The sequence below is a fragment of the Phyllostomus discolor genome, chromosome 11 (genome assembly GCF_004126475.2).
Source record: "Phyllostomus discolor isolate MPI-MPIP mPhyDis1 chromosome 11, mPhyDis1.pri.v3, whole genome shotgun sequence".
In the NCBI taxonomy this organism is placed as follows: domain Eukaryota; kingdom Metazoa; phylum Chordata; class Mammalia; order Chiroptera; family Phyllostomidae; genus Phyllostomus; species Phyllostomus discolor.
The window spans coordinates 67179871-67206820 of record NC_040913.2 but is presented as its reverse complement, the minus strand read 5'-3'; the positions used below and the strand labels follow the sequence as shown (position 1 = coordinate 67206820).

The window sequence follows — 26950 nt, the reverse complement described above, 5'->3', positions numbered from 1 at the left end:
ATGGCTGCATCTCTCTCCATCCATAGCTCCTGTCAGCCCTGCACCCTTCCACAACTCTAACTTGCTTTAGGTCTCTAAGCTGTGCTTTCTGCCCATGCCCCCTGCCCTTCCTCTACCTCCCCTCACCCCCACCTAGGTTTGGGGTGAGTAAAGGCTTCCTGGAGGCACTCTCCTACTGGAGTCATTAACCCTGGCCACACCTCTACGCTATAGCCCCGACCAATCTCTATCTACAGCCTTTTAAAAAATATTTTATTTATTTATTTTTAGAGAGAGGGGAAGGGAAGGAGAAAGGGAGAGAAACATCAATGTGTGGTTGTTTCTCATGCACCCCCTACTGGGGACTTGGCCCTCAACCCAGGCATGTGCCCTGACTGGGAGTTGAACCAGTGACCCTTTGGTTCACAGGCCGGCACTCAATCCACTGAGCCATGCCAGCCAGAGCTGTTCACAGAGCCTTTAACCATCATCTATTCTACCAGAACAATGGCTGATTCAAACGCTAAACATGAAAAGTGGTTGCTAATGACATGGATCACTGATTTACAGAACGAAGAAAGAATATGTTTCACATAAGAGGGAACGATCAATATAGTGTTAAATATGTTATAAGGATTAAGGGGAATGAAAGGGGAAGACAGGTCATTCAGTTTGGCAATGAGATCATTGCTGACGTTTAGAAGAGCAGATCCAGGAGCACAGAGGGGCAGAGAGCCTGAAGGAGACCCTGGGGGACGAGGCACAAAAGGTGAGGCAGGTCTGGCAGGAAAGGGGTGGTGTTCCGGAGCTTCAGGAAAACATGTGCAGGTGAAGGGTTTGGGGGATATGAAGAATTGGGTGACTCGTATACCGGCTCATTGAGGTCCACAGTGCTGGGGATGAGACAAGACAAATTCACATGGTCTACTGAGTCCTGTGGAGGAAAAGGGACAGCACAGCCACTCTCTCAAGGGGAGAGTACCTGGACCCTTGCCTTGACAAGCTTTTATTGCTTTTCTGAGCACATTATGTTTCAGATGGCCCTCATTTACTATGCACAGGTTCACTTTAGGTGGTTACCTTTTACAGAAAACAAAGGAGAGGATGCCACTAATCACATCATAGAAGAAGGATATTTGCAAATGCAAAGGGAAAAGTTGTTGAACTGGTTACACTCGTCCTTGGAAGGTTTAGCATAGATTTTAGAAAGTTACTTTAAAGATATGCAGTAAATGTTTGCTGCCTCAATCCAGGGTGAGGGAGTTTTAGCAAAAACCAAGCCTCCAAGCAGCCTAAGCATAATGCAGGCCTGGTTCCCCAAAGGAAAACCTATCCGTGGGCGTGGGTCCTATGCACCGGACCTCGCTTTCCACTGGCCTTTTCTAGTGGGAGCTGGGCCCATGCCATGCAGAACAGTCTCCTATATCTGGGTGTTTTGTAAGCTGATAAGAAGTCACTAAAGAGAAAGAGATGGAAGAAGAAACAGAGAGAAGGCATGACTGATGGGACTAGGACATAGGGGAGACAGGATGGAAAGAGGGCTAAACTGAGAAAGTCTGAAAAAGAGACATGTATTGTGACATCAGTGGGAAGAATAAGGGCAAGTCTAATTGTGTTTTCTTTCACATAACCTATGAAATTTCTCTAAATTCCTTCTCATTTCTTCTCTCCTCTCAACACTCTCCAAACCCTGCAACATCACAGATGCTTTCTTTCTCTCCAAATCGATTTGCCATTTTATGACTAGAGTGCAGATTCCTTTGGGGGAAACCATTTAAAATCTTGGTTTCATGGACACCCTCATAAGCCATTGGTGGCAGTATTAATTAGCACAGCTATTCAGTAAGGCAATTGGAAAATCTAATTAATCCTTAAAATTTCATTTGATACAACTGATCATAAGCTCATGACTCTTCTGCCAAATCAGCTGCTCCCCCTGGTATCCTCCAGCTCAGGAGGTTAACTATGTTCATCTAGTTATTCATACCAGAAATTAGATAAAAGTCAAATACCTCACTTGTCTTCACAAACTAAAACCAATCAAATATCTTGAATTCCTCCACCTTGCCCCATCTCTTTTGCCATCACCCTGGCCAACCTACCATCCTCTATATTGAGGGCTGTGAAAATCATTTCTATCTCTTCTCTCTTCTTCCAGTCTTGTCCCACTCTAATATCTCCTATACTCAGCCACCAGAGTGATGTTTTAAAAATGGAAATTAGATCATACTACCTCCTGCTTAAAATTCTTCAGTGCACTGACCCACTTCTGGGTTGATGAGAAACTAGGGGCCACTGAAATAGACTCCAAGACATGTTCTTTAATGCATTGCTATCTCACAAAGTGTCAGCAATGTTTCCAGGGACCTAATTCTGGGGAATGTTCCATGTGCACTTGAGGAAAATGTATATTCTGCCAATGGGGGTTGGAGTTAGGTTCAGTTTGTCTATAATGTGCAAGCCCTTTGTATTCTTGTTGACCTTCTGCCTGATGTTTTATCCTCCACTTAAAGTGGGATATTGAAATCTCTTATATTATTGTAGAGCTGCTTATTTCTTCCTTCAATTCTGTCAATGTTTGCTTCATTTATTTAGAAGCTCTGATGTTTAATTTAGTGTATACAGTTGACCCTTGACCAACGTGGGGGTTAGAGATGCTGGTCACAAGCACGGTCAAAAATCCACATATGACATAAGTCAACCTTCTACAGCATATGAGGATTCCCAGCTATGGAGCTGAGGCTGGAACAATATGGGTTTGAACTGTGCAGGTCAATGGAACTGCAGTCAAGCAAAAAAAAAAAAAATCCATGAGTAAGTGGACCTGTGTAGTTTAAAGCCATGCTGTTCAAGAATCAAATCTATTTATAGTTATTCTATCTTCTTGGTGAATTCACCCTTTTGTTATTGCTACAAAAGACAAAGAAGGACATTATATAATGTCCTTCTTTGCCTCTTGTAGCACCTTTTTTTTACTTAAAGTCTATTTTTGTCTGATATTAGTATAACCATTTTTCCTCTTTTGGTTACTAACTACATGTAAAATCTATTTCCATTCTTTTACTTGCAACTTGTGTGTGTCCTCAGATCAAGGATGAGTCTTTTGTAGGTAGCATATAGTTGTATCCTGCTTTTTATCCATTCTGCCAATCTATGTCTTTTGATAGGGAGTTTAATCCATTTACATATTTATACATTATTTGCTCAATAACATTTGTCTTTCAAAGCATGTAGGAAATAAAAAGTGGAGTTACAAACCAAAACCACAGTCATTGTGTTTACACTGACACATCACTCTTACCCAAAGCCCATAGTTGACTTTGGAGTTCACTCTCAGTGTTGCCCATTCTGTGGTTTTGACGAATGTAAAGTGGCACGTGTCCACCACTGTAGTACCATATAGAACAGTTTCACCGCCCTAAAAAATCCTTAGTACTCCACCTCTTCATCCTCCCTTCCCACGAACTTCTAGCAACTACTGATCTTTTTACGGTCTTCACAGTTTTGCCTTTTCTAGAATGTCACACACTTGGAACGATGCCGTATGTAGTTTTTTCATGTAAGTTTGCATTTAAATTTCTCCCACATCTTTTCATGGCCTGATAGCTCATTTCTTTTTAACAATAAGTAACATTCAATTGTCTAGAGGTACAACAGTTCATTTATCCATTCATCTACTGAAGGACATCTTAGCTGCTTCCAAGTTTTGACATTTACAAACAAAATTGCTATAAACATCCATGTGCTGGTTTTTGTGTAGACATAAGTTTTCAACTCATTTGGGTAACTGTCGAGGAGCACGATCACTGGGTTGTGTGGTAAGAGCACGCTTAGTTTTATCAGCTACCGCCAAGCAGCCTCCCGAAGTGGCTGTACCATTCCCACCAGCAGTAAATGGGAGTTTGTCCTGTTGGTCCACATCTTCACCGGCACTTGGTGTTGTCAGAATTTTGGATTTCGACCATTGTAATGGGAGTTTGGTAGTATCATTATTGTTTTAATTTTAATTCCTGTGTGGCATCTGAGGTGGAGCATCTGTTCATGTGTTTATTTGTTATTTGTATATCTCCTTTGGCGAGGCATCTGTACAGTTCTTTTGCCCATTTTTTAATTGGGCTGTTGTCTAGTCTCTTGTCAAGCTTTAAGAATTCTTTGCATATTTTCTATGATAATCCTTTATCAGATATGATATGTCTTTTACAAATATCTTCTCCCAGGGTTTGCTTGGTCTTCTGATTCTCTCAACAATGTCTTTCACACAGCAGTTTTTAATTCAACGAAGTCCAGATTACCAATTAGTTTTTTTCATGGATTGTGCCTTTGGTGTTGTATCTAAACAGAAGGTTGTCTAGATTTTACTCTGTTATCTTCTAGGAGTCTTCTAGTTTTGCACTTTATTTTTAGGTCTGTTATCACTTGAGTTAATTTTTGTTAAAAGTGTAAGGGCTACACCTAGGTTCATCTTTTTGCATGTGGATGTCCAGTTGTTCCAACGCCATTTGTTGAAAACACTATCTTTTCTCCATTTTCTTGCCTTTGCTCTTTTGTCAAAGATAGGTTCCATTGATAAGTTTTCTATTCTATTCCATTGATCCATTTACCTATTCTCCTTACAATACCGTATGGTCATGATTACTGTAGCTTTATATTGGTTCTTGAAGTTGAATAGTATCACTCCTCTGACTCTGTTTTTCTCTATTTAATATTTTATTGGCTATTCTGCATCTTTTGTCTCTCTGTATAAACTTTAGAATCAGTTTATTAATATCTGCACAATATTTTTCTGAGATTTTGATTGGGATTGCACTGAATCTACAGATCAAGTTGAGAAGAACTGACATCTTGACATGATGCACGAGGCTTCCTATTCATGATCATGGACTGTCTCTTCATTTATTTAGTTTTTCTTTGATATCTTTCATCACAGCTTTTTAATTTTTCTCATGTAGCTCTTATGCATATTTTGTTGGGTTTCTATTTAAATATTTCATGTTAAGGGTACTAATGTAAATGGTATCGTGTTTTTAATTTCAAATTCCAGTGGTTAATGCTGGTATAGAAGTAAGTGATTGACTTAAAAGCATCAGGACCAGGGATCAAACCCACAACCTGGTATGTGCCTGATTTGGAATTGGACCTGCAACACTTCAATTACAAGATGATGGCCCAATCAACTGAGCCACGCTGTCCAAGGCAATTGACTTCGTGTATTAACCTTGTCACTATATCCTGAAACCTTACTATAATCACCAGTCCCAGAGTTTACTTGTTTTTTTGGCAATTCTTAAGGACTTTCTACATGGACAATCATGTCATCTGCAAACCAACAATGATAGTTTTACTTCCTTTTTACTGATTTTGTATCCTGTATTTCCATTTTTTTTTTTTTGTCTTACTGCATTAGCTATGACTTCCAGTATAATGTTTAAAAGGAGTGGTGAGACAGGACATTCTTACCTTGTTCCTGATCTTAACGGGACAGCTTTGAGTTTCTCACCATTAAGTGTGATGTTAGCTATATGTTTTTATTGTTGTTCTTTATTAAGTTGAGGAAATCTTCTATTGCTAGTTTGCAGACATTTTTAAAATCATGAATGAGGGTTGAATTTCGTAAAATGCTTTTTCTGTGTCTATTGATATGGTAATGTGACTTTGCTTCTTTAGCCTATTGTAGGTTTTAGTGTAATTTCTTCCTTTAATGTTTGGTAGAATTCACCAGTGAACCCCTATGAGCCTTGTACTTTCTATTGTCCTAAGTGATTTATTCTTGATTCAATTCCTTTAACACATAGAAGACTATTGAGACTGTTAGTTTCTTCCTGTGTGAGTCTTGGCAGATGGTGTCTACAGTGCTCTCAGCCTGTGACAGCGATGCTCTCAGTGTGGAATGCCCGAGGCACTCCTCCAAGCCCACCATACTCATAACGAGCCCCCACACACATTTCTCCCACCAGGACCAATGTTGGGGCTGGACTGGCCCTTGTGGTCTGACTATGGTCACAGGATGCAGTTCGGCAAAAACCAACTGGGGATTTTAAGAAATTATTTTTTACTCACAATTCCTGGATTGTGCATGCCATAACCAAAGGCCACACAGCAAGGTCACAGGTAAAGAGAGCGCATGGACCCGGGGCTCTGCCTTTACTAGGCTCCGAAGGCAGGGTATCAGCCTGGGGTCAGAGGCGACAGCCACATTGTCGGGCAGGGCAACAGGGGTACGCTGTTTGGATTGTGAGCAATGACATTTCAGAAGCGTTTTGACATCTGTGCTGCCAGCCAAGGGCTGAACATCAGAGTGATAACCAAGGAGTTCCTGGAGCAGGATGTCCAAAGTCCAAGATACCGGAACAGTCACCCGTCCTGCAGAACCTGTTCCCACTGCCTCGCCCCTTCATCAGCCTCACCTGCATGTTTCTGAAATACCTGCCACGTCGTCTTCTTAAAGAACCATCTGTGTGCGCCCCGTGGGGTCTCAGCCTCACCTGGGGTGACACCCCCACTGAGCTTACACCTGGCTCCGGCTCTGAGGCTCCCACACTCATCCCTGAAGGTGGGCCTGAGTCTGTGCCTGACCTCCGTGTCTTCAGTGCAGGAACCATTGCGTCCAAAGCAGACACAGTTGTTATCTCCATGCCCAGTCTCTGAAGAACCCTCACCCGCAGGGGATGTGTCCCGCAGCACCGCTGCTGTCCTTGACGAGGCTTCGCCTGCACCACCTATCACACCACGCATTAGTGCTCCGGGGAAGACTCGGCTCCAGAGGACCTCAGGGCCCTCCGCTCTGTTCATTTCTCTTACCTGTCTCCCTGACACAGCCGAGCTACACCCCTGCAGGGGTTCTTCTCAGGGTACTGTCAGGAAGCCTTCCTGCGCACTTCTCCACTGACCTCTAACCACCTGCAAGTCCAGCACATACGCCTCTCCCGAGCGGCCTTGCAGACCACAGTCAGAATTTAATTCCTCCCGCCTGCTCCCTGGCTCTCCCGACCTACCCCATTTTGACTTCTGCGCCTCTTCTGCACCATTCATTCGTCTGTCTGCTACACCAGACCATGGGTTCCTAGAGGCAGTAACCATCTTCTTCACTTCTACGTACGCCTCACCTCCACTTTGCATAAAATTGATGATGCATTAATGTTTGATTTTAAATCCGTTGCTTAAACACACTAAGGCAAGTTTCTTTCTTAACTGACCTCACATGAAAGATTTGCTATAATAGTTGACAGTCACATCTTAATCTTCTAATGTGTAATTATGTAGCTATCTGGTATTTCACATTCTCCTTTTTGATTCCTTTAGGCCTGAATAAAATTCCCTAATATACTTATTGTGATGCTTTAAGCTGTGTGAACTGAGGGGGCTGGTTCACTGCAAGCCTGCTCTCTCCACCCTCAGCAAAGCTTTAGGACACCAAGGAAGAGGGTAGCTCTGCCTGTCAGAAGTTTAGGAGACGAGATTCGCAGATCCATTGAGATGAGGAACACCACACGTGGGTGCCCACAGGTGGAAGCATGTGTGACACGTGTGGGGACTTGCGGCGGGAAGAGCTGGGGGTATGGGTGGTTGTGGAAGTTTCAGGTTAGAGCTGCTGCTGTGACACCCGACCACCCAAATGAAGCGCTTGGGGGACACCTGGCACCAGGCGCTCATGGTAAGCCAGCGTTGCTCAGGTTTTTGTTGGTGCTGAGGTGGTCAACACGTCCTTCTCCCAACCTGCCATCAGAATCCCCAGGATTGGAAGCTCAGTTCTCCAAGCAGGTCCATCTCATGGGAATGGGCTCAAACCTTTAGATGCCAATTTTTAAATTCAAGGTGATGATGTCACTACTGGGCAGGTCAGCAACACATTCTCCCTCTGGCAGACATAGCTGTAATAGGAGTCCCCCTGCCCATTGTAGCCACACACTCACACAACACACAAGCACAGAGGAGAAGATGACAGGAGGCAGGCCTGTGGGGGCAGGGAGATGGTTTGAACAGATCCGGTGCTGGTACCTGGGAGGTGAGTGGTCTGCAGCATCCAGGTGCAAGGGTTTGAAGGGATGGAGATGAGAGCTGTGGGCCTTCGGCAAGTCTGGACCAGGAGGAGAGTGAGGCTGGGGTTGAGAGTGAGTTCAGTATGGGGCAGGCTGGAGCAAGTTCACAGAGAGGTGCGTAAGACACAGAGAGGTGCAGAGGAAGACACTGGTCAATGAAAGGGGCAGAGGCCAAGTCCTGGGGCCGGAGGAGTGTGGGCCTAGGTGGGTGGAAAAGGAGGGTGGCCTCAGGTAGGCACTGAGGAGGAGGGTGGGACCTGGTGGGGATGCAGCGGAGAGGGTGGGCTCAGGGGGTGAAAGTGGAACTACCCATGGCTTCATGGCGTCCCGAGGACCCAGGACTCTCCCAGAAGCAGTCTCTGAAGGCAGCAGTCTGCCAAGGCATCTCCTCTTGTCATCAAGTGCGTATCTTTATTTACTCGATTCTCACAGACTAATTTGAACTCTGTGTTTTGTTGAAAACTTGATGTCAGCGCATGGAATAGGTCTTCCTCAGTTCAACAGCAGGTCATGAGTTTCTGGCTCTTTTGTGGGGGCTGGAGACACAACACAAAATAAACTGCACCCCAGAGGCCATCAGTGCATTGTGCTCCAGTGGGACGGGGCGGCCTCAGCACCACCCGGGGAGCGGGCCAAGCCCAGACCTCCCAGCACACTACTGTGTGTGGACACCAGTGACTTGAAGGGAATGGCACCAGACCATCTGTATGATTTAGAAATGAATAAAACCAATGTTATTTTCTAAAAGCAAGCACATTTATATCTTTTTCCATTGACTTCAGATTAGATGTAATTAACTTCATTTTCAAGTGTTTTAATTTATATTACTGCAATCCACAATTTATATCAGCAATACGCAATTATATGTAACGTGTCTGTCCAAGCATTTTGATGAAATTTTTAGGCTCCTAAAGCCAATTTTTACAGGAAAACTCTGGCTTCAAGTACCCCTAGGGGAAATCTTTGTAAGGACCAGATCTTCATCTGTGTGGTTTTCTAAAACGGGGCACACAATCACAAAAATATCCTTTTAAAATTAAAAGTTAAGACTTAGACTTTGCAAATAGCACTGCATTAATTTGGTCTCTTGGAGAACAGTGTGGTAGCATACAAATTACCTTAACAAAAAAAGTTGATAAAGATTAGTAAAACAAAAATCTTACTTAAAATATTGTTCACCCTGGGCAGGTGGCTCAGTCATTTTGAGCGTCAGCCTGTACACTTCATGAAAGGCTGTGGGTTCGATCCCTGGTCAGGGTGCGTGTGGGATGCAACCCAGCAATGTTTCTCTCTCATATAGATGCTTTTTTCTCCCTCTCTCCCTCCTTCCCTCTCTCTCTAAGATCAGTAAACATATCCTCAGGTGAGGATTAAAAATATATAATTTTTTCAATAAGTTTCAGTTATATTCTTATCATAAAGAATCTTTATTAAAAATGTGAAAATCAAATATTTTAAAAGAATTGTTTACCTAATAAACTTGACATGAAAGTGTTTTATTTAAAATTGTTATAATAAAAAACAGACATTTAGAAGGTATTTATCTCATTTTAGAAAACATAGGCTTTAAGGATTAAAAGTAATTTTCCAAACTCATTGCAAGAATTAAAATTTCGTATCACGAAAATGTTTAATAACAAATATCGACCAACAGATAACAACACTAAAGTTGTACAATAAATAAAAAAGTTTTCTAACTTTTTTACCAAAAAATCATGAACTGATGAAGTAACCATAGAAAGTGAACATTAATTTAAGAAAAAAAGGCACATCCAGGCAAAACAGTCAAGGCGACTTGTAAGACGCAGCGTCACGTTTATGCTGTGTGTGGTCAGTGGGCGCGACACACTGTGCGGGGAGATTCCAAACCACGGCGGTGAGGGTCTGGGAGATGGACGGACGGGACGCCCCCGCTGCACAGCGCACTCTCCTCCCCAAGTGCAGTCACGGAACTGTCTGGAACGTGTGCTTTCCTGCACACGGGTTTTGCTTCGAGAGCTGCTGCTCATCTTGGTGCCTTCAGAGACTTGACCGCCGGTCTGGTCGTGGCACACACTTGGTAATTGCGGCTTTCCACAGCACCGGGGCCAATAAAAGACTGAGTGTGGTCACACTCAGGATGAGGAGGTACACCTGCAACAGGTAAAACTAAGTGTCATCTCAGGATTAGTGGGTGCGCATGCTCATTTTTGCCATTGTAAGTAAGGCTGGTTATTATCTCAGGATTACTAGTCCACTTCAAACCACAGGTACACTCTCAGGTGCACCCCATACAGACATAGGCACCTTGACATCTGGGTGTGGGGTGGACCGAGATTTGACCGTCACTGGAAACTGCCATCAGATATTTGCATCACTGGTTCACACACGCACTGGAGTCCGTGCAATCCAGGGTCACCACTTGGGATCACTGGGCAGTCAGACTGAGCCCTTAGGGTCACTTAAGCAAGGGGACAGCCTCAGGGCAGGTCTCAGATGGAACTCTGCACAAATTCCATTCTTCAGCATTGTTTTACATGCTTTCTAATATCAAGATTTACCTTCCTCACACTGATGGATACCAGGAGACAACCATTTAATTTTGAATGCTTACCAGCATATCACATGTACCAATAACAACTTTTATATTCATTCAATGCACATTTATTAGGGAGCAGGTGTACAGAACCTAATATTCAAAGTGCCACTAGGCAGGGCGGACTTTACTGACACTACCACCACCTCAGGAGGGATGCCGTGAGGGGTGGCAGTCAGGAGGCCCTCCCGCGGTGGTCCCTGCCACGTGGAGGGGAACGAGAACAGGGGCAAAGTGCTGCCCCGGCTTCAGGGATCAGGCCCTGAGTTCGGCTGTGCTTACGTGGACATCAAAGGGGGCAAGAGCAAAGCACAGATTGCAGAAGAGGGTTACAGGAAGTTACGATTCAGGAACTTGTGTGTCTACACATCTATGATTTAAAAAACATCCGGAAGTTAACTGTGTCTTCCCTAGGAAATCCACAGCTTATGAGCCTACTGAGAACGCACAGTTTTCCAGTCCCGGCACACGTGCCCTTTCTTGGTGAACCAACAGTTCAGAAGCAGGGAGTTCAGATTTCTATACTATGACCTAACATTTCACGCATTTAACAACAAAAAAAGCTCCCTTTAATCTTGTTTTCACCAAAACAGTAATGCTCTAATTTTAGTTATCAAATGCTTTTCTTAGTTAAAGCATCGATTTGTCCTTAGATCATCCAGGGCTAATACTCAACTCAGTTACCTGGCCCTGGAAGAACGCTCAGGTTTTAAATACTGAACTTCCAACACTGGGGAGCAGCAGACTGGCGTGTTTACCTTGGGGCTGGGAGTCCTTTTTTCACTTTAAAGCCACACCCTGCATCCCACAGCCAAGCACAAAATCCCCTTCCTATCAAATTTAGTGACAATCAGCCCTGGCTGGCATGGCTCAGTGGACTGGGTGCCAACCTGTGAACCAAAGGGTCACTGGTTTGATTCCCAGTCAGGACACATGTCTGGGTTGTGGCCAGGTCCCCAGTAGGGGGCGTGCGAGAGGCAACCACACACTGATGTTTCTCTCCCTCTCTTCTCCTGCCCTTCATCCAATCTCTAAAAATAAATAAAATCTTTAAAGAAAAATTTAGTGACAGTCACAGGCCATCAAATGATACTCATCAAGTTCTAGTTCATAGCCAGTTTAAAAAAGGCAAACAATAAAGTTAAAAGAAGTAGAAATGGGGAAAACCGCGGAAGAAAAATGTAAGTGCAAGCGGAAGGCAGACACTCCGCTGCACATACACAGCAAACACACCCACTGCACACCCACAACCGCACGTGATGCTCAAACAGCAGCACGAGGAGCATGAGCCAGGGCAGTGGCAGAGCATCTGCTGGTCGGGAACACTCACAGGAAGCGGGTGGGCACTCACCTCCCGAGAGATGATGCCGGCTCTGCGCGCTCTGCTCCCCAGGACGAAAGAGAACTCGCTGACCTGCGCCAGCCCTGCGGCCACGATCCACTTGATGTACTGGCTGGTTTTCGGCAAGAGGAGCGACAAGACCAGCGCTGCCAGAACAAACTGCGAGAGCGACCCTGCGTTACTGCTTACCCAGAGCCCCGACAGCCAAGCCCACAGAGAACAGAGAGGACACACAGACGCTGGGACAACCTTCAAGTAACACACGGGGGGACGTACAGAGAGGCACTTCTACACAGAAGGCACCAAATAAACACAAAACGTCTGAAATAAAACCACACAGAACAGTAAGGCAAAATGAAGGGTTTAGGTTCACCTGCAGAAAACAAGGCTTTTCCCCTCAAACTAAATTAACAGCATGAAATGTCATACAGCGTTCAAATGAAAATGTTATCTTTAATAAGAGAAAAATGTGCATCTCTCATGTAAACAGTATCCAGAGGAGTAAGCAGCCTGGAGCTGGTGGGGCAGCCGGACAATCATCAGGGTTTCCAGCTCCTTCACGTGGAAATATTTTAAGTCAACTTTTATAACCCACAAAACAGATAGCTACAGAACAGGTTAAGACATTAAATGTTAACACAGGCACCTCAATAATTTGCAGTCACAGAGAACAACTGGAGACTGGCAAAATAATCCTCAGTGACTGTGAACACGTGTGTCGGCAGGCATCCCAAGGTTCTGTGGTTCTTTAGACTCATTCAGCACTGAAGTCAGAGTACAGTGAGGGGACGCCACTGCAGGATCCCGAACGCTGTCTCTCCCATCCCACCTTTCTAACTCCCAATTTTAAACACACTCAATACTGAGCAATTAAACCCTGACCTGTCCCAGGCAGTGCCGGGTGTCAGGAGATGGGGTGCCGGGTAAACGGTGAGGCCGGGGGCTCACAGACTCAGCCCAGCCGGGGGTAGGAAGTGCAGCCCAGGAGGGAGTAACGTGCACTGTGTGACGTGCAAAACCAAGACACTATGAACCTGACCCATCACGAGTCACGGAAAGGACCGATACCTTCATGACGACCACCGACAACGTGAGGACCATCAGGATGGTGAGCTCGTACACCACAAAGGTGGGGAACACGTGCAGGCCTGCCGGGAAGAGGACAGACACGGTCACTCTTTCGGGATCACACGGTCCACCTCCCAACACAGTCACGCCTGTTCCTCAGAGGTAAGTCTCGTCACACTCAAGCTCCTCACACTTATTGCAGTAGAAGGACACAATTCTTGTAAGCACAACACTGCGGTTCACTTAAACGCTTGTCCAAGCCTTTGCTGTGGACGGCCTCTGAGCCAGCCGCTCCAGGGAAAGCAGCCCGGGCCTGGGGCTCCGTGGGCCTGGGTGCCACGTGCGATTCTCCACCAGACTTCATGCCCCGCACACTGCGAAACATGACAGCAAGCAGCTGCTAAATCTGATTTTCCTTTATGAAAATATTCTGACCGAGATGCAAACGGCTCACGGACTCCGAGGACAAGGAAGTGCACCACAGGAGGGGAAGGCCGACTGTCCGCACCTCAAGGCTGAGAAGCCCAGCAGCTCGCTGACTCCAGAGTATGGCTGGGTCTCCCCAACATGCGCTCGTGCCCCGTATGAGCAGCACCGTGGAGTGGACGTGATCACTCAGTCCCTCACGGTCACAGCAAGTGCCCGGCCCAGGACCACCAGTGGGACACTCAGGACACAGGCCAGATGGCAGAGGCTTTCTGCTCTGAGGGTGGAGGCTGTTCCCCCCTGTGATGCTCGGCGGTGAGCAGCACGCTGCGGGCAGTGCAATGATGACACCAAACTGACTGGAGCCAGTGCTGAGCGACAGTAACAAAACAGAGAGATAAATCCACGGGACGATGTCTTTGCCACTCGGAACTTGGACAGGAGGGCAGACGAGCTGTGTTAGTTTTCCTACTTAAAGCCATTCATTCTTGCAAGAAATATGACGTGTATATGTGGGGTAGAACGACAGTAACTACTACAGGTTCTGGGCTAAACTCACAGGTCTACCGCTAACCAGCTGTGGTCACGGGCATGCCTCCTGGCCTCTCTGTGCCTCAGCGGTCTCACCCGTAGTCGTGGGTTTGGGTGGTGAGTGAACACAGCAGGACGTAGGCAGGTCCCTGGCCCAGGCAGCCCCTGTGGTAACAGACACTTGCCCTCATGGTCACTGTGCACATGCAGTGGGCCCACAGATAAAACCGTGAGCAAGGATCCGGGGCTGCAAGGTTCTAGGTAACACCTGCCACGTGACAGCCCCCTCCAGGGCACCTCCAAGAATGACTACCGGCAGTGCTCTCTTCCAGCCGGAAAGCCCTCCTTCACTCTGGGACTAAAAACTGCTCTTTGTTGCAATGTTTGAAGGTGGCCTCTCCTGGGGAGCACAGCCTGAGTCCCTCCACACACCCACTTGGTGGTGGTGGTGACCCCAGGACCCTCTCTCTTCTTACCCAGAACCAACTGCAGCCAATGGGCAGCTGGGTCAAGGCCATCTCTGTGGCTCTGACAGGGCCTGGCATGGGGGGCGGGGGGGGGGGGGGGGTCAAGGCACAGTTGTTAAAAAGAGGGACCCTGTCACGTATTGAAACGTCGCTGAGGTCTACATATGCAGAAAAGTAAAGATGTCTTCTTAAACAGATGCCATTAACTTCCTGCTTTGAAACATGGAACAAAAAAACTCTCCCTGACCCTCCAGAGAATAAAAACCTAATTGTACACACACTTCTCAGTTGGCAGGGCAATTAACTTGAATTCTCTTTGAAATACTGAGTGTAAATAACCAAAGCAAAAACATGTATGATTGTTATTGTTAGAAAGCATGGTTCTTAATAAATCAAGAATCCTAATTTGAGAAATACTAGAGCAAATATGTCTTTTAAGTAACATATTTATGGAATTGTTGTTTTTAAAGAAGCGAACATCCCACGAAGCCCAGCAGGCAGGACACGGAGTGACATACACCGGTCAGCGTGACCAGGGGTCTCAAGAATGGAACACAGGACTGGAATGTGGTGAGAATAGGGTGACAATTCAATCGATTTTATTAGACCTTGCCTGGAAAAGAGCTGACAGAAAAGAAGTGAATCATCAACCAGGAATGGAAGTGCGAGGAATCAGAACTGGCAGGGCTTATTTAGCACTGTGAGGGGTGTGACCAGCAGTGGAGGGGGCGGGGGAGAAGGGGCAGAAGGGAGGGGGTCAAGGAGAGAGGGCGAGGGGAGAAGGTGGACAGAGACACACACACACACACACACACAAGGTGAGGGGAGACGATGAGGGGAGAAGGGGACCAAGAGGAAGAGGCAAATATCTGCCAATAGGAGCTCTCTCTTGGACACAAGACATCTAATTCCTAAAGCTGCGTGTGAATGATCTTATTTCACTTCAAGTACGACCTTCACACTTGTGGTCCTCTTTAAAGAGAACTGTCTTGGCCACCCAGGGCCTCTCACATTTCTACTTAAATCTTAGAATCTGCTTTCCTATGCCCTCAACCTCCTCTGGGGTCACACAGAACCCCCTGGCCAGTGCAGAGCGCACAGGCTGTCCAGGCAGTAAGGAGGCGCGAACCAGGAGGTGCCAGGGGATATGCTGGAACGGACAGGGGCTGTGGTCCTGCTGCTGCCACACCCCTCCAGGACCGGCCACCGAGATGCCCTGACTAAGGGAGAGCTCCAGAACAGCAAGCCACACGGTCAGTTTACTCTTTTTGTATCAAAACTAGTATTTCCTCTCCAACTTCCCATTTTGATGCACTGACATTAAGCTGCTACCTTCTGAGCACTGGATCCTTGCCCTACAGAGTCAAAGTGAGAGCTGTCCTCCCCGAGGGTGTCTGAGCCTTTTCAATGCCCACCTACACGTGCATCCTAGCAGTGACAGAGCATGACGACCAGTCGATGAATTAACGCCCCTTTGTTCAAACTTTCTTTTTATTTTTTATTTTATTTTATGTATTTTTTTAATCCTTACCTGAGGACATGCTTATTGACCTTAGAGAGAAAGGGGAAGGGAGGGAGAAAGAGAGAGAGTGAGACAGAGAGAGACACAGAGAGAGAGAGAAACATCCACTAGTTGCCCCCCATATGCACCCCGATCAGGAATGGAACCCACAACCTTTTGGTGTACAGGACGATGCTCCAACCAACTGAATAGGGTCAAATTTTCCCTATTTTTTAATAAGATTTCTCCTCAGGCTCTAATTTTTATGGGAACTGTTTCCACTCTAAAGTCTATAAATAAAAATATGTATATAAAGAGATTATAGGAGTAATCTGCCAGTGTTATAACAAACACAATTCAAACATTATGATGTAAAAAAAAAGTTACCTATGGATGCAAAAAAAATGATTGCCAGGAAGTCGCGAATGGGCTCGATGTAGGACACAATCTCCTCGGTGACCATGTGGCCTTGCGAAGATATGAGCGCTCCGGCCAGGAAGCAGCCCAGCTCCATGGAGACGTCTAGCAGCTCCGTGACCTGCGGAAGAGGGGGGACCACGTGCTATACACACACAGTGCCGTCGGTTACCGACAGCTCCTGCCAAAGCAGGGTTCGCACCCACAGACAGCCTGTTAGATCCAGCAGGACCATCGCGACAAAACTGTGAAAACCAGACCTCCCTGCACGTCCGTGTCGTCCCTAGTGGGGTCTCGGAGGGGATGACCAGAGAGACAATGCGTGGAAGCTAAGATCACATGAACTAACCACACAGGGAGAAAAAAATGAATTTAAGATATTTGGAACAATAATTCATGCAGACTGCTGTAAAATTTCTGAATGCATATTTTCCAATTTTTATTTTAAGTATTTGTGATATGTTTTCTTTATCTTGAAACAATGAACAGCTTGGCTGTGACATAAAAAATTTACTGTATAAAAAAATTATTCCCATGACCAACTCTAACCACTCTAAGAAAGTAGACACAGCTGATGAGCAATTACCTAGAAATGGCAGGAAGCCAGAGGGAAGTACCGAGAAATCTGGAAATGACTATACTCAACAATGCGGGATTGAGATAGAGTAGTTATGGTTTATTAGGTTTCTAGCTGTATACTTCTGTTAAGCACAAAGCTTCAGACTTCTTCATGCAACATTACTGATGCAAAACAACTGGAAAGAAGTAGATTTCTCTTAACTTGAGGCAGTAAAACTACAAACAATAGCAGCAACAGACAAATAGAAAAAATGAACTTCTGAAGAAACACCATTTCCTACAGCATCACAATTCACTGAGTGCCCAGAAATAAATACCAAAACAAGCGCACAACCTTCACACCGAACACCACAAAACGCTGCGGGGAAACACGAGTGAGCTCCTCAGTGAACAGAGGGTGCAAGCGACACCCAAGGAAGGAGGCTCGGAATCATGAACATGTCAGCTTTCCTTCAACTGGCCAACAGATTCTCTGGAAATTGCAACCAAACTGTCCCGTGTATGAAAATTGACAAGTTGAACCTAACAACTCAATGTAGACACTGGAAAGACCACAAATACAGCCAAGACAACCGGCCCAGACAGGGAAGAAAGTTGGGTACTACACGGCCTGATGCGAGGGCAGGTGGGCTGGCCAAGGGAGCGGAGAGCAGGGTCAGAGACACACACCCTCACACAAGCACTCACAAGGCCTCTTGGTTTCTGACAAGGTGACCCTGCACAATAGTGGAAGAGGGGTCTTTCAGCATGTGGTACAGGGAAAAGCATATGAGAGGATGAATTCTGTCTACTTCCTTACATCATGTGCTATGCACACCTCCGGACGGGCTGTAGATCTAAACAAGAAAAGTAAAATAACATTTCTAGAGGACCTTCCGGAACATCTTCATGATCCAGGAGTAAACAAAGATCTTTTACGAGTATAAAAAGTGCTAACCATAAAAAATGGATAACTTGACTACATTACAATTAAGAACTGCTGTTCATCAAAAAATGCTGTTAAGCAAGTGAAAAGGCAAGTCACAAATTGGAAGATACTGGCAAAACTATAGCTGACACAGAATATTTTTCAGCCATAAAATGGAATAAAGCCCTGAAACATGCTACAGCATGGATGAACCTTTGAAACATGCAAAGTCAAAGCAGGCAGACACAAAAGGCCACATCATACAATCCCATTCATGTAAGACGTCCAGAAGAGGCAACTCCGTAGGGACAGCAAGTACCTGCTGGCTGCCAGGGGGTGAGTGACAGACAGAACTGGAAGATAAGAGGTGTCTTTTGGGTGACAGAAATTGGTTCTGAAAGTGGACAGTGGTGATGGTTGTACAGCATTGTGAATATGCCGAAAACCACTGAATTATGCGCTTTAATTCAGTTAAAAAAAAAAAAACTAACAAAAAATTTGCCAGAAAAAAAAAAAAAAAACCTCCTAGAAATGAGTAAGAAAACCACCAGCCAAACAGGAAAAGAACCTCAAGACTTTAACAAGCATGTCCCTGAGGAGGATGTCCGCCTGGCTAACAAGCACACAGCAAGGCGCTCACCCTACCAGTCACCAGGGAAATAAAATCAAAACACTGACGAGATACGACCACCACCCAGCAGAATGGTTAAAACTACAAAGACAGACGATACGGGTGTCGGGGAGGACACAGAGAGAGCGAATCCTTACAAAACGCTGGTGAGTATACACTCCCAGGTGTATACTCATCAAAACTGAAATCACATGTCCACCAAAGAACATGTATGAGAATGTGTTTAGCAGCTTTATGTATAACGGCCCTAAATGGAAACAAACCCTAACAGCTAACAATGGAAAGGGTCAGTTGTGAAATACACGATGGACTACCCCACAGCCGTTTGCAAGTTTAAGACAGAGGAATGTGGTTTGTTTCATTCCCACCATAGATTTGTTTCTTAATGCAGCACAAATACCATTTTAGTGGAGTGCTTAAGAGTATGACTGAAACAAACAGGTTTAATTAGTATTAATATTAATGGGTAGCATCATAACTGTACATAAAATAAAAAATACAAATAAGTGTTTAAATATTTTAACTATTATTAAAATATAAAGAGAAAGAACTGATCACAAGCTTTCAGTGAATAGGTTATAAATCAGATTATATAATAACAGATATTTTGAGAATTACCGTTAACATTAAAAAGATGAAAGCAGAGATTCCTAAGATAAGGATTTCTTTGTTCCCTTTGCTTTCCAAATGCAGCTTTCGATAATATGGTCCTATGAGGTAAGTCTTTATAACAAGACATAACAGAAAAACAGCAGCTAGCGAAAAAAGAATCTGACCAACCAAAGCCAGTATTCGTAGTATTTCCATGAAAATGCTAGGGAAGAAGAAGAAAAAAAAGACATGTTATTTCACCTCTAAATATAATTCTCTAAAACCCAATAAAATTAACTTCACTCTTTTTGTTTGTTTAACGTGTTGTAAAACAAATGACCCAACTCACATACATTTTTATGTCCAAATATTGACATAAAACCTATCAATCACATTAATCTCAGAAATTTTTATTTAAATTGAATACAGAAGCTGGATTATTTTTCCAATGAATACTTTGGAGCAAATACACTTTATAGGATGTAGTGACTCTTGACTGGCAACTTGCATATCTCAGTAAATGACAGATAATAAAATTCCTTCTCAGGATCAACCCCCATTTGAAATTCTTCTAAGGCCAGAGTGACCCTGTCACATTACAGGGCAGGCTCATCGCGAGAAGTGCAGCTAAAGAATTCCAGCGACCTTCAGCGAAGTGTTTCCCTCTCCCAAGCCAGAACTCTGAATTTTATGTCTATTATTTAGTCATAAAGAAAAGGATTCCGTACTAAGCTCTTTGTATAATATGCTATTCCAGAGATTTTCAACCCTTTTCATCTCATGGCACATAATTTTGATTCATTCATATTGGACAGCTATGGTGCTGGCTGTTGTCATATTTTTATTTGACAATCTAAGGAAAAGAGGTCAGTGCCCCTCACTAAACAGTCAGTACTGCATGTTTCACAAACTCTTGCAACATGCCAGCTGAAAAATCGCTGTGCGATGCAGATCTCAAATATATTATTAAGATCTCAGAGTAAAGACTTTCACAAGAAAGGCACTATCATACATTTGTGGCATTTACAGTAACATACATATTTTCTTAAACTTAGCTCTCCACCATATTTAGCAAACCATTCAGTCCAAAGCTCTGGTTTAAAAGTTCTCACTGCAGAACACAAAACCGACTTTGGTGGCCCGCCCACCCATAGTTTCACTTTACCCATCTCAGTTACCACGGTCAACGACGGCCCAAAAATATGACACGGGAAATTCCAAGAAAAACTAATTTGTAAGTTTTAAACTGTGCACTGTTTTGAGGAGCATTATGAAATCTCGAGCTGTCCTTCTCTGCCCCACCCAGTGTGTGAATCACCCCTTTGTCCGTGTCTGCATGCTGTACATGCTGCCTGTCAGACACTCAGTAGCCGTCTTGGTTATCAGATTCACTGTCTCAGGATTTCATTCAGTGCTTGTTTCAAATAGCCCTTATTTTACTTAATCATGGCCTCAACGCACAAGAGTAGTGATGCTGGTAATTCAGACATGCCAAAGAGAAGCAGCCAAGTGCTTCCTGTAAGTAAAAAGATCTGTGTGTATAGGAGAAAATATAACATACACAGGGTTAGGTACTATCTATGCTCTCTGGCATCCACGCAGGGTCCTGGAATGCAGCCCCAGCAGATAAGGAGGGACTACTGTACTAAGAGATAATTCACCACTGCAGTCAGGCTTAAAATAGCAGCCCAGGACACAAATCTCAAGTTGCGCATGATTACTTAGGGGAATTAGAACAGAGCTGGGCTTGCAGCAGAGCAGCAAAGTCATTGTGAACGACTCCACATCAGTTAATGAAGATGGGTTTCCAGTGTGAGACACCAGGGTCTACAGCCCGACAAGAATAGACATGTTCTCACTGCAACAAAATAGAGTAGGCTGGGTCTGCCTCAAATGCCTGACCAGGAGCAGACCCCTGAACTAACTGCTCACCCCACACTTCGACGCATCACAAGGACGTGCTGTGCCACCCAGCCTGGCCCTGTGCAGCACCGGGGCACCCCTTCCCTAGGTGCCATCATCTCCCTGCAAAACTGTGATAACCTCCTAACTTATCTCATTCACATTCCACAGAGGCCAACGCAACATGCTGGGAACATCAATCAGATGTCCAAAGCTCCCATGACATTCAGACGAGCCCAGACTTCTTCGCCCAGCCGTACCTTCCACTCTCCCTCACCTGCAAAGCAGCCTTTGCTCCCTGGCTGGCCATACTCTCTCCAGCTATAGGGCCAGCCCACCCCTCCTCCACAGCTGACAGGTTCAGCTGTGTCCTTCACAGCTGAGTCATTGACTTTCGAGGCCTTGCAAATCTGAAGTTGTCATCCGTCGTTCGCTGACTTATCACCCCATTGTAATTCTCTGCATAGCACATAACTACACTAACTATTTTCTTGTAGTTCACGCACTCATTCATCATCCATTCATTATCTTCCCCAGACACTACGGCAACTCCCTGTGAGTGGGACATCCTCCCCTGTGCATGGCATGCTACAAGGGTTCTAGTCTCAGTCAGTTTTATTTTGCTGATAAAGAGATTGCAGACAAGAAAGTAGAGGCAAAGGCCAACCCACCGTTCCAGGTCACGTGCCAGACGTCTGGCTCCCGGGCCTGTGCTCCTAGTTACTGCACGTGCTCTGTGATCACCATGCCCAGAGCTTGCATTCAGGTCTACCTCCCAATAGTCTATTAAATGCCTGTGGTGAGGACACAATAATCAAACAGCCCAGAAAGGTATTATTCTGCATCTTTATTTCCCCATTTACCATGTTTTGGCAATGTTTCTGTGTCACTCACACCAACAGCTGAGTAAGTGCCCCATCCTGTGTCTGTGCCATCGTTTTCCCAGCCAGACACTTGGACTGTTCTGAGTGCTCGATGAGCTGGACGACGAGCTTCTGCGAGCAGGCCAGACTGCAGCAGTCCGCGCTTGACCAACACTGCCCAGTGGGCTGCCGGGAAGGCTGCTCCAGTTCCCCAACCCTGGCCACCACCCCACTTTTAAAGGTTTGCAATCTGACAGGTAAAAGAGCCATTGCCTTTCCATTGTGAGAGGGGGAACACCTTCCAATTACTCATTTCTACATGAGCTGCTTATATTGCTCACCTATTATTTTAACTGGGTTATTCAAATATTAATTTGTAGGAGATTTTGACTGTAGGGAATTGATCTACCTGGCAATGGCAACTGTAGCTCGGCCCTATGGGGAAACCCATAAGTGCATGGTGGCATGCAGGATGCCAAACCCACGGATCAGTTCTCCCATGGGAGACCAGGCCTGCATTATACCTAGGCTGCTTTGTGAGTTGCTCTTGCTAAAACTCCCTCACCCTGAGTTGAGGCAGCAAATGCTTATTGTGTATCTTTAAAGTAACTTCCTGAAGTCTGTGCTAATTCTCCCAAGGACTCAAGTGTAACCAGACCAATTGCTTTTATCATTTCCTTACATTTACAACATTTTTTCCTTGTTAATCTCTAAGAAGTAATCAATAACATCCCTTCCATTGCTATCTGTAAAAAGTAATCACCTAAAGCAAACCTGAGCATCACAAATGAAAACCTTCTTTGATGCATGCTATTAGAAAGCTGATAAAAGCCTGTCCAGGCAAGGGTCAGTGCGCTTTCCTCTTGAGAGAGTGGCCAAGGAGCTGCAAGGTGCTCTCCTCTTGAGATAGTGGCAGTGCTGTCCCTTTTCCTCCACAGGACTTTGGTGGTCCACGTGAATTTGTCTTGTCTCATCCACAACGCCGTGGACACTGCAGGCCGGTGTCTGCATCATTTGATGAAATAAGAAACCCCTCTTTCTTTAACAATATGTACAAATATCTTTGTATTTTCCCTTTGTATTTGGCCTGCTCACCAAATGAGTAGAGGTACCCATGTGTATATATATGCATGTGTACATGTTTATGTATATGTGCGTTATTTATTTTTAAAAGTAGAATTCTTAATTTGCTTTCTTGTTTTAATAAAGATTTTGATTATTTATTTTTTAGAGAAAGGAGGAAGAGAAACATCGATGTACAAGAGAAACATTGATCAACTGCCTCATGCATGCCCCCAACCAGGGGGCCTGGCCCACACCCCAGGCATGTGCTCTGACCGGGAATCGAACCTGTGACAAAGCCCAACTCACTGATCCACACCAGTCAGGCCTGTATGGGCATGTATTTAAACATTCAAGGTATGAAACTTTAATTCAGTAGTAATTATCACTTTTATTTTCCTTTATGGCTTCTAGAATTTGTGTTCTGCTTGAAGCAGAAAGGCCCTCCCACCTTCAATATTATAAATTCATCCTGCTTTCTTCTAGAACTTTCAAGGTTTTGCAAGATTTTAATTTTAATCATTCAAATCACTTTATTTTTAGAAAAGTATTCTTTATCATAGTTTTATAATAAAACTATAATAAAGTTCTTTATCATTCTTTATCTCTGTGTTTTGTTCATTACCTGTGAAATATGGGGTGGGGGGAATTAATTCTTCCCTTTAGAAAAGATCAAGATTAATTCTAATTAAAGCTTACCAAAGAGACAAAGTTTGTATTAACATTACAACTAATTTTATTTAATTTTTTTACTATACATTTCCTCTGACTATCAAAATTGGAAAAGAGGCTTTCCCAAATCACACAAAAATGTATATATAGTAGCAAAGTACCATAATCTATTTCCCTAATCATAGAAAATCATTAACACCTTGTAATACACTTGTTTTATATATATACACATACACACACACACACACACACACACACACAGAATTGGGCAAAAGTAGGTTTACAGTTGTGAGTTTATTCATTAGTAATAATCATAACCTGCATGTCTTTTTCCATACAAACAAATGTTAACCTACTTTTTTCCACTCCTGTCTACATATATTTCCTCTCTATTCCTCTTCTTTATGTAGTCGAAACAACACTGTATATGATTTTAACAGCTTTGAGATACAATGCTCATTCCATACAATTCACCCATTTAATTCAACGGTTTTCTATTATATTCACAAAGTTGTGCAACCATCACCACGGCCAGTTTTAGAACACACTCGCCACCCCAAAAAGAAACTGCACTCACTCCCCATCCCCTCTCTCCCAGCACTGGGCAACCACTAATGTCCTTTCTGTCCCCACGGATTTGCCTCTTCTGGACGTTCCGTATAAGTGGAACCACACAACATGTGGCCTTTTGCGACAGGCTGCTCCCACTCAGCATAATGTGCTCAAGGTCTGCCCACGCTGTCTCCCGTGTCAGCACCCCATCTCTTTTTAGGACTGAACAATGCACAGTTGTATGGTCGTAGCATGTTTTGTTTATCCACTCACTTGGCAAATGGACATTTGAGTTGTTCCCACTTTTTAGCCACTATGACTAATGGCACCACGAACAGTTACCCACAAGTGCTTACTGCAGTAAAATGTTCAGAACGTAGAGTCTACCACGGTTAAAGCGTGTAACTCACGGCACTAAGGACACGCACACTGTTGTGCCACCATGACCCCATGCATGGGTTTTTATGTTGAACAGCTAAGTCATACGGTAATTCTATTCAACCTTTTGAGAAATATTGTATATGATTTTTACTCTTTTTTACAACTTAACAAAATATAGAGCATTCTTCCATTTCATTAAAACTGTTGGTAAACATGACATTTCACGACTAAATTAGAACAATATCAATGGTACTAACAGTTATACTGAATAAATGGTTTTAACAGGGAAAATTTTTTAAAAGCTTTTAAAGTTTTGCGACCATGTTACACAGCGACAGTTTTATCTATCTGTAACTGACAGGAAGTTTGGTAATATGAATGTCACGTTTGTGCTTTGTAAATGCTCTGTGACTCCTTGCTGAGGTCCTACTTCCTGTTTGGTAAGGAGGTCCTGAACTTTACAGGTAATAATTATTGTATACTTCTTGAATAGAACTCAAATTCTTTTCAGCTTCAGTTACAAATCTTCCTTTTGCTGTCCAAATTTTTGTTCAGTTACTTATCTTGAAAATCTGTAGTGCCTTGTATTGTGTGGCTCAGTGGGTGGGGCAATGTCCCAAAAACCAAAAGGTCACTGGTTCACTTACTGGTCAGGGCACATGCCTGCGTTGTGGGCCAGGTCCCTGGTTGGGGGCATGCAAGAGGCAGCTGATCGATGTTTCTCTCATAAATCAGTGTTTCTCTCCCTCCCATCCCCTCTCTCCAAAAAGAAATAAGTAAAATATTTTTTTTTTAAAAGAAAGAAAATCTGTAGCCAGATGAGTAAGAACTGACTCTGATTAAGGTCATGACTAAAAATTCTGCTGTTCTGATGGTTAAAAAATCTGGATCAAGGGAAATGACCTTCTCAATAAATTGCTTTTAATCATTGTACATACCAGGGACTGGCCCAACTGCCCTGTGTGACCTTGTCCTGCAACAAGCCTCACACAGTGCATGAGGTAGGTCCTGTTTCCATATTGTCTTCATTTTACAGGTGAGAAAACGGAAGCCCAGAGAGGTTCAGTAAGTTGCCAGAGCTGGCGAAGGGCCGAGTCAGAGCTCCAGGACCTGAGCCGTAACCTCTGAAAATCTCAGCTAAGAAAGCATCCATTTTTAACACAGCCAAGTTATCTGGGAGCAGAGCAGAGATCTTAGTCACCCTGGGACTGCTGGAACTCGATATAACATCTGGCAAAGGTAAATACTAAAAAGCACAAGATACTTCCACCCCAACCAGTCTGCCACGAAGTAGGTCTATCCATGCCCCACTTGGGGTGGGGGACGGGGGAGCAGCAGGTTGGTGAACACACACGTGCACATAGAGTTGTGCACACAGAGTCACCCACACTTTAACAGGCACTCCTTGTTTTTAAAAAGTACATGGTTAATAGAATATAGACACTCACAATACTCAAAATGTCCAGGACACAACTGAAAATTACTTATTATACCAACAGTCAAGGAAAAACCACAACTTGAATGAGAAAAGACAATACACAGACTCCAACATTAAGACAAATCACTGTTAGAATTATCTGGCAGTTTAAAGTAGTCATCATAAAGTTGATTCACAGTATTAAAAATTTTCTTGAAACAAATGAAAAAAAACAGAAAATCTCAGAAAAGAAATAGAAGTTGTAAGAAGAACCAAATGGAAATTATACAACTAAACAATATAATAACCCAAATGAAAATCTTGCTGGTTAAGCTAAATAGTAGAGCGAAGATGACAGAGGACAGAATCAGTGAACTTGAGGACAGATCAAAAAAAATTTATGCCCCAACCAGTATGGCTCTGTTGGTTGGGCATCATCCCACAAAACCAAAGGGTGCTGGTCGGATTCCTGGTCAGGGCACGTGCCTGAGATGTGGGTTCAGTCCCCAGTCAGGGTGTGTACAAGAGGCAACCGATTGATGTTTCTGTCTCACATCAATATTTCTCTCCCTCTCTTTCTTCCTCCCCTCCATTCTCTCTTAAAATAAATAAAATCTTTAAAAAAATATACTCAGTCTGTACAGAGAAAAAACAGACTGAAAAATAAAAAAAAGAAAGTCTCAGAGACCTGAGGGACAATAACAAAAAACATTTGTATCACTGGAGTCCTAGAAAGAGAGAACAAATAGGACTGAAAAATTATGGCGAATAATGACTGGGATTCCTAGATTAGGCAAGAGATATAAATCTACAGATTCAAACAGCCTAGTGAACACCAAATATGATACACCCAAAGAGTACTGTGGACTGCATGTTGGATCCAAATTCATATGTTGACCCTCAATGTGACAGTGTTTGGAGGTGGGCCTTTGGGAGGTGGTACAGATTAGAACAGAAGAAAAATTAAATGAGACAGAAATTAGCATTTCAAAGTGGTTCCAAAAGAAATTTCAGAATATACTCAATTTTGACCAACAGTATCACTGCTATA

General features: G+C 44.0%; 1 protein-coding gene across 4 annotated transcripts in view; it reads right to left on the bottom strand.

The window, feature by feature from the left end:
• Positions 1 to 9495: 9495 nt before the first annotated feature.
• Positions 9496 to 26950, bottom strand: part of TMCO3 (transmembrane and coiled-coil domains 3) — a 49849-nt gene continuing 32394 nt past the window's right edge. For 2 of the 4 annotated variants that reach the window (XM_028526666.2, XM_028526667.2), the window contains 5 exons: positions 19078 to 19273; positions 16313 to 16463; positions 13001 to 13080; positions 11942 to 12091; positions 9629 to 10148 (listed from right to left, as the gene is read on the bottom strand). In XM_028526666.2, the coding sequence (XP_028382467.1) occupies positions 10035 to 10148; positions 11942 to 12091; positions 13001 to 13080; positions 16313 to 16463; positions 19078 to 19273 (691 nt within the window). In that variant the 3' untranslated portion in view covers positions 9629 to 10034. Of the gene's footprint in view, positions 10149 to 11941; positions 12092 to 13000; positions 13081 to 16312; positions 16464 to 19077; positions 19274 to 26950 lie in introns of all 4 variants that reach the window. The other 2 variants (XM_028526665.2, XM_028526668.2) reach the window with 2 other exon arrangements.